Raw genomic sequence first — 11,471 nt, 5'->3', positions numbered from 1 at the left:
GAAATTTGTTTAGGCTATAACCAGAGGAATGAAATAGGATATAAAATCCACCTATTTCAGAGTCAGTATGTGAAAATGAATGCAAACAAAATGAACATGTGTTTTTCAATGTGACATATATGATCTCTTTTGGATTAATCAGCCATCTGTGGATATGTCTGATAAAGGTAACTGAATTACTTTTAAAATGATAAACAGATGTAAAGTTCTCTGTTATTGTTCAAGTTAGTTTAGGTGGTGATACAAAAAGAAAGGACCCAACATCTAAGTGACTGAACACATAACAATTTATTTATTATTATTAAAAGTTCGTGGCAACTTCATCAGTTTTCCAGGACAAAACCCTTCTAAAATATGACATAAAGTTACAGGTTGCATCATTCTTGGAGGCTGGCCTTTGCTTTCCACTTATGGTGGAATGTAAAGAGACACCTGAAGTGTCATGCAGGAATTGTTTCTGCTCAAGGGAAAAACTGACACATCAATTCTCTTTTCAAGTTGTCTGTTGTAAGTTAAATGGGATCCCCTAACTACAAAGAGCAGGGAAGTGAATGGAAGCACAGAGCTATAGGATGAATTGTGAATGTTTTTGACATAGTCTACAAATAATATAGCTTTTAAAAACATTTAATGAATACTCTTGAAAAAAAACTCTATATGGATACAAAATTCCCCTTAAATGCAATAGTTTTATCAGCAATATACATGTAGATATATTTTAAGAAACAGTTGTATTTATGAAACTTCAAGGTGATCTAGTATGGCATTACTACAATACTCCAAGAACAATATTGAGAGAATCTAAGATTACCCTTGCAACATCCTTCAGAGGTATCAAGTCCTTTATCTACTAGATCTTTTATATAATTTTGCTTTTGTTTCAAAGACTCTGAGGATAAATTACGTATCTGAAAGAAAGAAACACTGAGTTTCTCTCATCATGCCAAAATCCTTTGTACCATGACATTATTAGTGTGTCTACTGCAATAGGTGCTTCTGAAACATAAGCTTACAATTTATGCTACTCTGTTATAGAAATGTAAAGTAAAATATTTTAACACGTTCTTAACATTAGTGGTGAACACGAATCAGCAACAGACACAAGGCACCAGATCTTAGTAATATATGGACACAGAAAGATAAATGATGTCATTATTACCTAAATTTAACTTCCATTATATACTTCAGTACTAATGTTTAGGACAAGAAACTATTAATGAACATACTAATATTTTGGCAGTAGTTTATGTAACAAGACACAGAGCATACTAGAAGTCTGGCCCTCAACTTGCTTATTAGTAAACCAGCATCAATATGAAGGTATTACAATTTTTTAAGACCTTCTTTTTACATACTAAATATTTTGGCAAATGTGAAATTTAAATTTACTAATGAGATGAAATTAATATCCAAAATTTAAGATATGAAAAACTTGAACTTTATATCTTTGCCATAAAAATTATATTTAAAAGGATCAATACTCATTATAAAGTATATAACTGGATAATTAAAATGGCAGTATAAAGTGTGCAAAAATCACAATGTTTATGAATAAAAACAAAGAAACAAAACCAGGGACAGTTTAAAATGATTCTCCTTCAAATAATAAGCTAATTTAAGTTATGGAGTAATCGAATGTTAAATAACATTATTACTAGAGAGTGAATAGTGCTGAAATGGAGGTAAATGTCCTAGCTTTGGGGGCTTTGTGCTGTAAACTGCTCTCTTGTTCTCTTGATACAGTACACAACAACATTCTACAATTTCAGAATGTAAGAAAGAAATGGTTGCTGCACTGGCAAAAATAGGATGTGTAAGGATTAAAGGCACACAATTCAGCTAACCAGAGTAGCAAACACACACCCCTCCCACTTCCTGACATGAGCCCTTCCCCAATGTAAACAAAAACGTCTTGAAAAAAACGCAACATCAAGTAAACATTGCTAAAAAATTAATTTTTGAACAACAATGCTGTCATATCTTCAAAATGTCAACTGTAATTGTCACCATGTTTCTGACTGTATTTTAAAGATATGTAAAAATTACATACATTTAATGTTGGATGTATTTTTGGTCAAAATTATTCATTATCTAAAACAATTTAAGTGAACTCCAAACATTTTAACATTAGTATGACAACTGAGTTTTGGTTCCCAGAGGAGTACCTATTAGGCATAATGACAGACATTAAACAAACAAAACCCTCTATATAAGCTGCAGGCAACAAATACAGCCTTTTCTGGCACAGTGGCATTTTACTGGCAACTTAAAGTCCAGAATAACTCTATTAACACAGAGAATCTCATGCATTTTGGTAAATATAACCTAGCTTTTCACAGTTGAAGTTTCCTTTAGATTTTGCTTCATTTTAAATATGGAAAGCCTGTTTGGTTTTCCTTTCTGTTACACTGACTTGTGACTTGAACTAGACTTCTTCTTCTTCTTCTTACTGTGTTTCTTGTGATGTTTCTTCTTTTTCTTCTTTTTCATCTTTTCCATTTCTCTTTCTTGCTCATTGTATTTTCTCTTCTTTTTTGGCTGCACCTCCTCTTCATAATCTGATTCGAATGAGGATTCGGAAGAGGATGGCTTTTCCTCAGGATAAGTCTTCTTTCTTTTCTTGCTGGAGCTTTTGGTACATTTTTCTTTTTCAGTTTCATCCTTTGCTTTTTTCTTCTTTGGGGGAAGCTCCTTGCTTGGCGATTCTGATTCAGAGGTGGAGTTTTCTGATGATTTGTGGGAACGGTTCTTCTTCTTCTTTCTCTTTTTCCCTTGTTTCTTGGGCTCATCCTCAGAATCTGAAGAACTGCTAGATGAATCAGAGCTTGATGAAGAGGATGTATACCGACAAGATTTTTTCTTCCTTTTTTTCTTTTTTTCTTTTCTTTTGGATGAACTGACATTTCCAGCTAATACTTTCTCTCTGCTTTTCTCAAGCTCCTTCTTCCAATTTTCATTCATTTTTTCTTCAAATTCAGCCAATGCCTTGGAGCCTTTCTTTTTATTCTCTAGTTGTTTCTTTACTTCTTCCCATGTAGGCCTTGGTCGATTCAGATAATCTTGTATAGTTGGGCCTGTAGATTGGCTTGCATTCCTCCATCTGGCCATTGCTATAGGATTCATATATGCCACTCGGTTATCACGTTTTCCCATGGTGTGCCAGGTGGTCCTCAGAGTAGACTACCAGTTGCCAAGGGGAAGAAGGTTAGGCACACTCCTCAAAATCTTCATCTGCTAGTTTACCAAGTAGTAGTCTCCATTCTGTGATAGAAGCAGATCAAAGAATTACCAAACACCTTTAAGACAAAATAATATATAAGTCTAACTGTTCATTTAATCAATAACCATTATGGAAGAGGAGGGGGAAATTTTATAAATGAAATGTAGGGCTGGAATAGAGCAAACCAGCATTTTCTGAACATGCAAAGATTGCTGCACTCATGAAGTCATAGTAGCTGTGTTGCCTGGACAAGATCAAGCAGTCCACATTCTTGTACAGAGCTAGAAAGAGCTTCCAGCTCTACCTCTAACAGAGGAACTATTGATTTGATGGATTCTAGTGAGGAACAGCCATTTTTTAAGGGTATGGCTCCTGTAAGATGACCATGCTCTAATGGATGACTCCATACCCATGAGTACTTGAGAAGCAAAAATTAAGATTGATAGTATTATTTTAAAAAAAAAAAACAACCTCGAAGTTGGGGGGTAGAAGATGGAAGAGTGGGTCTGTGAGAAAGTAAAGTTTAAGTGGGGTAAATACCATCAAATTACACTGTATGAAGTTCTCCAAGTATTAAAATATTATATTTAAAAAGAAAATTTCAAAAATGTTACATTTTAGGAAAAACTATATATCAATTTATTTTGCATAGCAAGACACTATTCTATGAATTGTTACAAAATTAAACACATTTTATATATTTCACGTAAGAGTCTGACAGGTACCAGAAGTGTTTAATAACCATTTTCTTTTACATAGCATTTTACATACCATCTTTTCCTTTCTTTCATTCTTGCCTTACATGGTGCAAACAGGAAAATTTACAGCTAAAACCTACCAGGCAGATAGATATTCTTTAACCTAGGTAAGTACAGAAAAATCTACCCTACTTCTTTTGACAAAAACCCAGGTGTCATATCTGGGAGACCCTTATTTCTCATCTCTCATATCCAAACTATTACTAGATTGGGCTGTTTAATCCTTCATGATAGTTTTTATTCAATTTCCGTCTTTCCAAATTTGTCCAGGTCACGATTACTTACCATTTGATTTCAATCTTTAGTGTTTATTAAATATTTATAACCATAGACGTCTATAATCACTACAATGAATTATCTCACTCCTATCTCAGCCTAAAACTATGAAAAATTGACCCTATTATTATACCCACTTCATAAATAAACTAAGGATTAGAAAATTTGGGTATAACTTTAGTGAAGAAACAGAGCTAAAATTAAAACATAAACAGGACTTAAATCAAAGACGCTTTCTTTTCAGCCCCTGAGCACATAACACATTGTATTTCTCCTTTATGACTACTTTTAAATTAGTTTCCCTATTTTACTTCCTATCTTCCATTACAGGCCCACAGTAATCTGAGAGATCATGAAGAAAATCTAGAAGCTTTACATTTTATGAGAATTCAATAACATTGTTATAAGTGTATTATTTGAAATACCTTGTTTCTCACTCTTACTTTAATCTAGTCACCAACTCTTTCCTAGTTCTCTTGGTTCAGGAAACATGCCAATTTCCAAGCTTGAGCATTGCAGTTGAATTCATACATCCTTCAAGTTTCAGTTTAAGTATCAGTTCCTCAGTAAGAAAAACTGTAGAATGAATTATATAACATCTCCAATGTTATAAGACACACTGTTATAACACCAACAATATTATATAACTCAACCTTATAATGAAGTAATTTGCCCCGCTTCCCCTTCATCCTCTTTTTAAATATGTCAGCACTTTTTCTTTAATTTATAGGACATATTAAATCAATAGTCATTTTGTTTGTGCATGTGTGTGGACTTCTAAACATAAGGGCAAAAGGGATAAAGAACATGTTTGACTTTTCCTATTCCTCATAGTTTTCCCAGTATATAACAACATAATCAGGCCTATACTAAATGCTCAAAACATTTGCTCATTTATAAATACAAGAATTTAAACATGGATTGGCTAAGAGAAAGGAACATTCAGCAGATTCCCAGAGGCAGTCTTTTTTAAAATTATTATTTTATAATTTAATTTAATTTTACATATCAGCCATGGGTTCCCCTGTCCTCCCCTCTCCCGCCCTTGCCCCTGCCTTCCCTCCAGCCTACCTCCCATTCCCATCTCCTCCAGGGCAAAGACTCCCCTGGTAGATTCAATCCAGGCAGGTCCAGTTACCTCCTCTCAGGCTGAGCAAAGGCAGTTTATTTATTTATTTCGAGACAGTATTTCATTATGTAGTCCTTGTTGGCTTAGAAATCCCAATGTCAAACAGGTTTGCCTGAAACTCATAGAAATCTGTCTGCCACTGCCTCAGAAGTGTTGGGATCAAAGGTGTGTGCCACCACGCTCAATCAGTGTTAGTCATTTTTTTTTTTTTTTGTACAGAAATCTGAAGAATAAACAAATTCACCTTGGAAATGAAGTAATCAAGGACATGTCAAGAAGGGGAAACAGTATGTGAAAAAACACTGGGATTACAAAGCATGCCATGCAATTACTGATGGCATAGGCTAAAGAGAAGATGGTACAGTTGGGGGTGGAGGTATGGCTTCATAGGCAGTTAGAAGCTGAGGAGGCCCTTCCGACTCTCAAAATTCTTTGCTCTATAGTTGCTAAGAAACCAGTGCCACCTTTTAAGCAGAAGATGAAGATGATCAGACACATTATAGATTTTTTCTCTTGGTCACAATCTTCACTTCTGACCTGTTAAATCAACCTATAATACCTACCCATCACAATATGGACTGTATAGACATGTCAGTGACTAGGAGTTAGTTCCCTGTGTTTTATTTACTGTGTTCTTAATCTTATTTACATTCCACTCTGTTATATCTTGCTCCTATCAGGTATTCTATCAATTTCATGCTTACTTCTACCCAAAGACCTGTCTAACCTTATTTTCCTTTTGATCTGAACATTAGAAGCCCATGAGCACTTTAGTTTACATTGGATTTGATGGTTCATTATGTTACTCTATGCATACAATAACAAAATCTATTCTAATTTTCATTCATTGAGCTTTAGTTCTTACATCAGTTAGAAAATCAGGGTAAGGTCAGTTCAAAAAGGAATGTGGTGGTATTTTGTTCCCCCAAATATTGTGTGACCCTAATAAACTTATCTGGGGTCAGAGACAGAACAACCACAATATTTAATACAGAGGATAGGCAGTGGTAGCACACACCTTTAATCCCAGCTTTCTAGAGTTAGAAATCTATGTGTTCAAGGATACAGCCAGCATGGAGAAACACGCCTTTAATCCCAGGGAGTGACCGCAGAAAGAGAAAGCTATATAAGGCGTGAAGACCAGAAACTAGTCTTTGGCTGGTTAAGCTTTTAGGCTTCTAGCAGCAGTTCAGCTGAGAGCCATTTTGGATGAGGACTAGAAGCTTGCAGTCTGAGGAAACAAGACCAGCTGAGGAACTGGCAAAGTGAGGAAGCTGTGGCTTTTTCTGTCTCTCTGATCTTCCAGCATTCACCCCAATACCTGGCTCGGGTTTGATTTTATTAATAAGACATTCTAAGATTCCTGCTACAGTGGACCTATGATAAGGAGGTTAAGGTTAAGTTTATCTAGGGGTACATACATCTAGGGAAGTTAACAGTTAGATGCTATTTTAAGCAAGAAAGTGGCATGTTTACATATGTGAGTGTTTAAGAGACCACGTTTTTACAGAAAGAATGATGGGTTGAAATCAGGACAAAATTTAAGGCAATGAAAATATTTATGCAGTCATGTAGTTGGTAAAAATAGTGATGCTATGAATTGTTGAAATGGCAAAATGCGTGTAAATTATTTGAATATTTTCATACTGAATTAGTGAACAATTACATATAAGGGACAGAGAAGAGAAAAGAATTAAGGTGAGGTTCCAGTCTGAGATACTAGATAAAAGCAATAGCATTTATGAGGTAACATAAGAAATGAAATAGAGTAAAGGTTCAAGGCTCCATTTTAGACTTATGCTATCTGAAGTGCTCTAGATACCTGAATTAATTCATATGTAGAACATTGGATATATGAGTATTGATACTCTGAAAATGAATTGAGTTAGAAATATAGTATCAGCAATCAGTCAGTGATGCCAGAGGCCATGAGAGAAAATTTAAGTGTACCCTTCAGGAATATTTCAAAGTAAATTTTATAAAATTGAGTCTTGGAGTCAGCAAGACAAGGATTGACAGAGAAAGAAAGCCTATAAAGACTACTCTATGATATTAACCAGACTATAAGAGCTAGACCAGAAAAAGAAAACAATGTAAGTATCTTAGGGTTTCTTTTGCTGTGAAGAGACAGCATAACCACTGCATCTCTTAAAAAGAAAAAAACATTTAATTGGGTGGCTCACTTACAGTTCAGAGCTTTAGTCCATTATTATCAAGACAGGAAGCAAGGTAGCATTCATGTAGACATGGTGCTAGAGCTGAGAGTCCTTACATCTTGATCCAAAGGCAACTGAAAGCAAACTGTCTCACTGGGTATGGCCCTCAAAGTCTACCTCCACAATGATACACTTCTTCCAAGACCACACCAACTTCAATAATGCCACACTTCCTAACAGTGCCTAAACCTGTGGGGGCCATTTTCTTTCAAACCACCACATTCTACTCCCTGGTCCCCAAATGCTTGTAGTTATATCATAATGCAAAAAAAATGCATTCAGTCAAACTTCAAAGGTATTCATATTTTATAACAATCTCAAACATATTTAAAAATCTAAAATTCAATGACTCTTCTGAGATTCATGCAATCTCTTAACTGTAATCCTCTGTAAAATCAAAATCAAAGCACATATCACATTTTTCCAACATATAATGGCACCAGATATACATTACCATTCTAAAACATAGGGAAGGAAGCATAGTGAGGAAATACTGGACCAAAGCAAGACCTAAAACAAGATGGACAAATTCCAAGCTCTACATCTCCATGTCTAGTGTCAAAACACTCTTCAGATCTCTAACTGCAACATACTTCTTTCTTAGGCTGGTTCCACTCATGGTTACCATCTTTCCTTGGCAGGCATCACATGGCTCTGGTTACTCCAACATCTTGGTGTCTCTAAGGAAATCAAGGCTTCACCTTCACAGCTTCATGCAATGGCCTCTTCAGGCCTCCATTCAGGGACATAATTGACACATGCCTAGCCTCAGCCACATTACTTAGTCATGAAGGTAGGTTCCATAATACTTTTCTTCTATTCTTGAAGCCAGAACCACTTGACCAAAGCTGCCAAGTTCTGCTGCTAACTGGGACTGGAACATGGCCACCTTGTTCTATTACATCTTCAACAGCTTTCTGTTTTGGATAGTTTCCTTCACTACCTAAGCTTGACTGTCCTGAAACTGGATTTGTATACCCAATTGGCCTTGAACTCCGATTTTTCAATTATATCTACATCAGCTTTCTGTTTTCCATGATTTCCTTCATTGTCTAAGCTTGGCTGTTCTGCAACTTGCTCTGTAGACCAGGATGGCCTCAGACTCAGAGATCTGCCACCCTTTGCCTTTCCAGTGCATTAAAGGCATTTACCACCACTCCTGACTCTAAGCTTTTCTTTAATTCTTTTTCACAAGTTGGAAACTTAGCTAGGTGGGATCTTACCCTGAGGTCACCACCCATTTTATCTCATTTCTTAATCTGTTTATCTTCTTGAATACAGGACATAACTCCATTGCACTTAACTCTATTTCTGGTGCTCCTTTTCTACTCAAATTGTTCTACATCTTGTATTTTTTTTCTTGCTCGGCTTGCTCCTTTTCACTATAAATCTTCATTAGAGTTACCACTAATAACCACATGGCAGAGTTTATACTAGGCTGTTTTGAGATTTCCTCTGCCAATGAAGTAATTAAAAAAACTCACTTTAGCCTCAGGCAGACTCTTAAGACAAGGACAAAAAGCAGTCTCATTAATATTGTTCTCCTCTGAAACCTATTGATCTAGCCCCCCATGGTTCAAATCACTCTCAGTACAACATCAAGCATGCCACATTAAGAGCACTTAAAGCATTCATTTGCTTTTCTAACCCACAGCCCCAAGGTCCATATTCCTTAAAACCAAAAAACATGGCCTGGCTTATCACAAGATTATCCCAGTCCCTGGTACCAACTTCTGTCTTAGGGTTTATATTGCTGTGTAGAGACTCCACAACCACTGCAACTGTTATAAAGAAAAACATTTAATTGGGGTGGCCCACTTTCACTTCAGATGTTTAGCAAGAGGTAAGGCAGCATGCAGGCAGACATGGTGCTACAGGTGTGAGTCCTTATATATTGAAGCAAAGGCAACAGAAAGCAAACTGTCTCACTGAGCATGGCTTGAGCATATATGAGATCTCAAAGCCCACCTCCACAGTGACACACTTCCTTCAACAAGACCATACCTACTCCAACAAGGCCATACCTCCTAATAGTGCCTCTTCCTTTGGGGGCTTTTTGTAAAAAAATCACCATAGTAAGCAATACAAAAAAAAATGATAAATAATTTCATTTAGAAAAACAATCCTCACAACTGTATAATATTCAGTTTCAGTGATAAGCAAGTACTTTCTACCCTTAAATATTCAGAAAAAAAGAAGTCTTGAAAAAGAATAAGTGGAATAGATTATCAAGTAAATTTGCATATAAAAATACCCACTGAACTCTTCTTTAAGAAACCAAGAGCAACCTCTAATGCAGTTCTATCAATTAATCCCAATAATAACATATTTAAGTAAATTTAGATGTTTTTATGTCTTATTTAAATTCAGTGAATTGATTTTAATTATGATTTTTTTAAAAATTATGTTTCCTGGGGGGTTTCTAGTTAATTTTGACTGGAGAACATTTCTATAGAACTAATGGATTTTGTTTTGATCTTGTGGTTTTGTGAGGTGACCTAGGAATGTGGACTTCTTTTGTTGGTTGTGTGTCTGATGTGACTCTAGTCTGCCTCCACTAACTTAAGTTTGGTTCTGTTTTTGCTGTTTCTCTCTCTCTCTCTCTCTCTCTCTCTCTCTCTCTCTCTTTGAGACAGTGTTTCTTTATGTAGCTTTGATGCCTGTTGTGCATCTCGTTCTGTAGACCTGGCTGGCCTCCAACTCACAGAGATCTGCCTGGCTCTGCCTCCTAAATGCTGGGATTAAAGGCATGCACCACCATTGCCCGTCTTGCTGTTTCTCAAGCTTGGTTGATTTTGGACTTAATCTGAAATCCTTTGGATACTTCATGTTGATTTTTGCTTGGACAAATGGGTAATCAAGAAAACATGTAAGCATGGCTTTTGACTGGGTCTGTCTGACCTGGTGCACTTGTGCATATTTACAGATTTGTTTATAACACAGCTTCTTTATAGAGTAGCAGAAATGAACATTGGATCACAAAACACCTGACAACAGTAAAACACTTCTGAATATGCAGCAAAAATTAATTTTAAATCAAATATAATGAATACATTGTATTTCTAGACATATTTATTTGTTATATTTTGTGGTTTTACTACCATCTTGGTTTGTAATGTACAATATGTCCACTTCTTGCTATACATACCATCATGTCATGTAATGCCATCATATGCTGCTTGGAACACCCCAGGTCAGATAAGAGACTATTGTATATACTGTGTTTGGTGGTTACTACTGTACAGGCAAAACTGGCAAAGCATATAGAAACATAATGATTTATAATTATCTTAAACAAAAACTTCTAATATTTTCCTACCATGATTCCTCAACATATATCCAGCCAATGTTTTGATTGTATTGCCTTAGAATGATTAATTTGCTGGGAGGGTTTCTAGACAGGATTTCTCTATGGGTAGCCCTGGCTGCCCTGGAATTCACTCTCTAGACCAGGTTAGTTTGAACTCATAGAGGTCTCCCTGCTTCTCCTTCCCAAGTGCTAGGATTAGCCACCAACACTAGGCTAGAATGATTAAGTTTAGTTGCTGCTTGAATTACTGACTTGGGTTTTACAAAACAATTATGCAATTATTTTTTTTTAATCTTGGGATTAAGACAAAATTTCCTATATTTTTTAAATGACTCAAAATATATTTCTGCAATGAAACACTATTCTCTGTATTGATAAATGTAATATAAAAATACCAATTAACTCTAAAAGATGTCAATGACACTCTGTGTCCTAGTATCAAATAGTCAGCTAACGTTCCATTTTCCCTGGGGGGGAAAAAGAAGCACACATATCTCATTAATGAATAGATTTCCTTTCAGTTTTATAAATGGTAAAATTATATGCATATCAAACTATTTAT

General features: G+C 35.7%; 1 protein-coding gene across 6 annotated transcripts in view; it reads right to left on the bottom strand.

The window, feature by feature from the left end:
- Positions 1–269: 269 nt before the first annotated feature.
- The window catches only part of Fam133a (family with sequence similarity 133 member A), a 40,617-nt gene continuing 29,415 nt past the window's right edge, over positions 270–11,471 (bottom strand). For 4 of the 6 annotated variants that reach the window (XM_036175318.1, XM_036175317.1, XM_036175321.1 and 1 more), the window contains 2 exons: positions 4,680–4,830; positions 270–3,261 (listed from right to left, as the gene is read on the bottom strand). In XM_036175318.1, the coding sequence (XP_036031211.1) occupies positions 2,404–3,153 (750 nt within the window). In that variant the 5' untranslated portion in view covers positions 3,154–3,261; positions 4,680–4,830 and the 3' untranslated portion in view covers positions 270–2,403. The remainder of the gene's footprint in view (positions 3,262–4,679; positions 4,831–11,471) is intronic. The other 2 variants (XM_036175320.1, XM_036175319.1) reach the window with 2 other exon arrangements.

The sequence above is a fragment of the Onychomys torridus genome, chromosome X, assembly GCF_903995425.1.
Source record: "Onychomys torridus chromosome X, mOncTor1.1, whole genome shotgun sequence".
In the NCBI taxonomy this organism is placed as follows: Eukaryota; Metazoa; Chordata; class Mammalia; order Rodentia; family Cricetidae; genus Onychomys; species Onychomys torridus.
The sequence above is the reverse complement of the archived record's forward strand: the minus strand, read 5'-3'. Positions and strand labels throughout refer to the sequence as shown.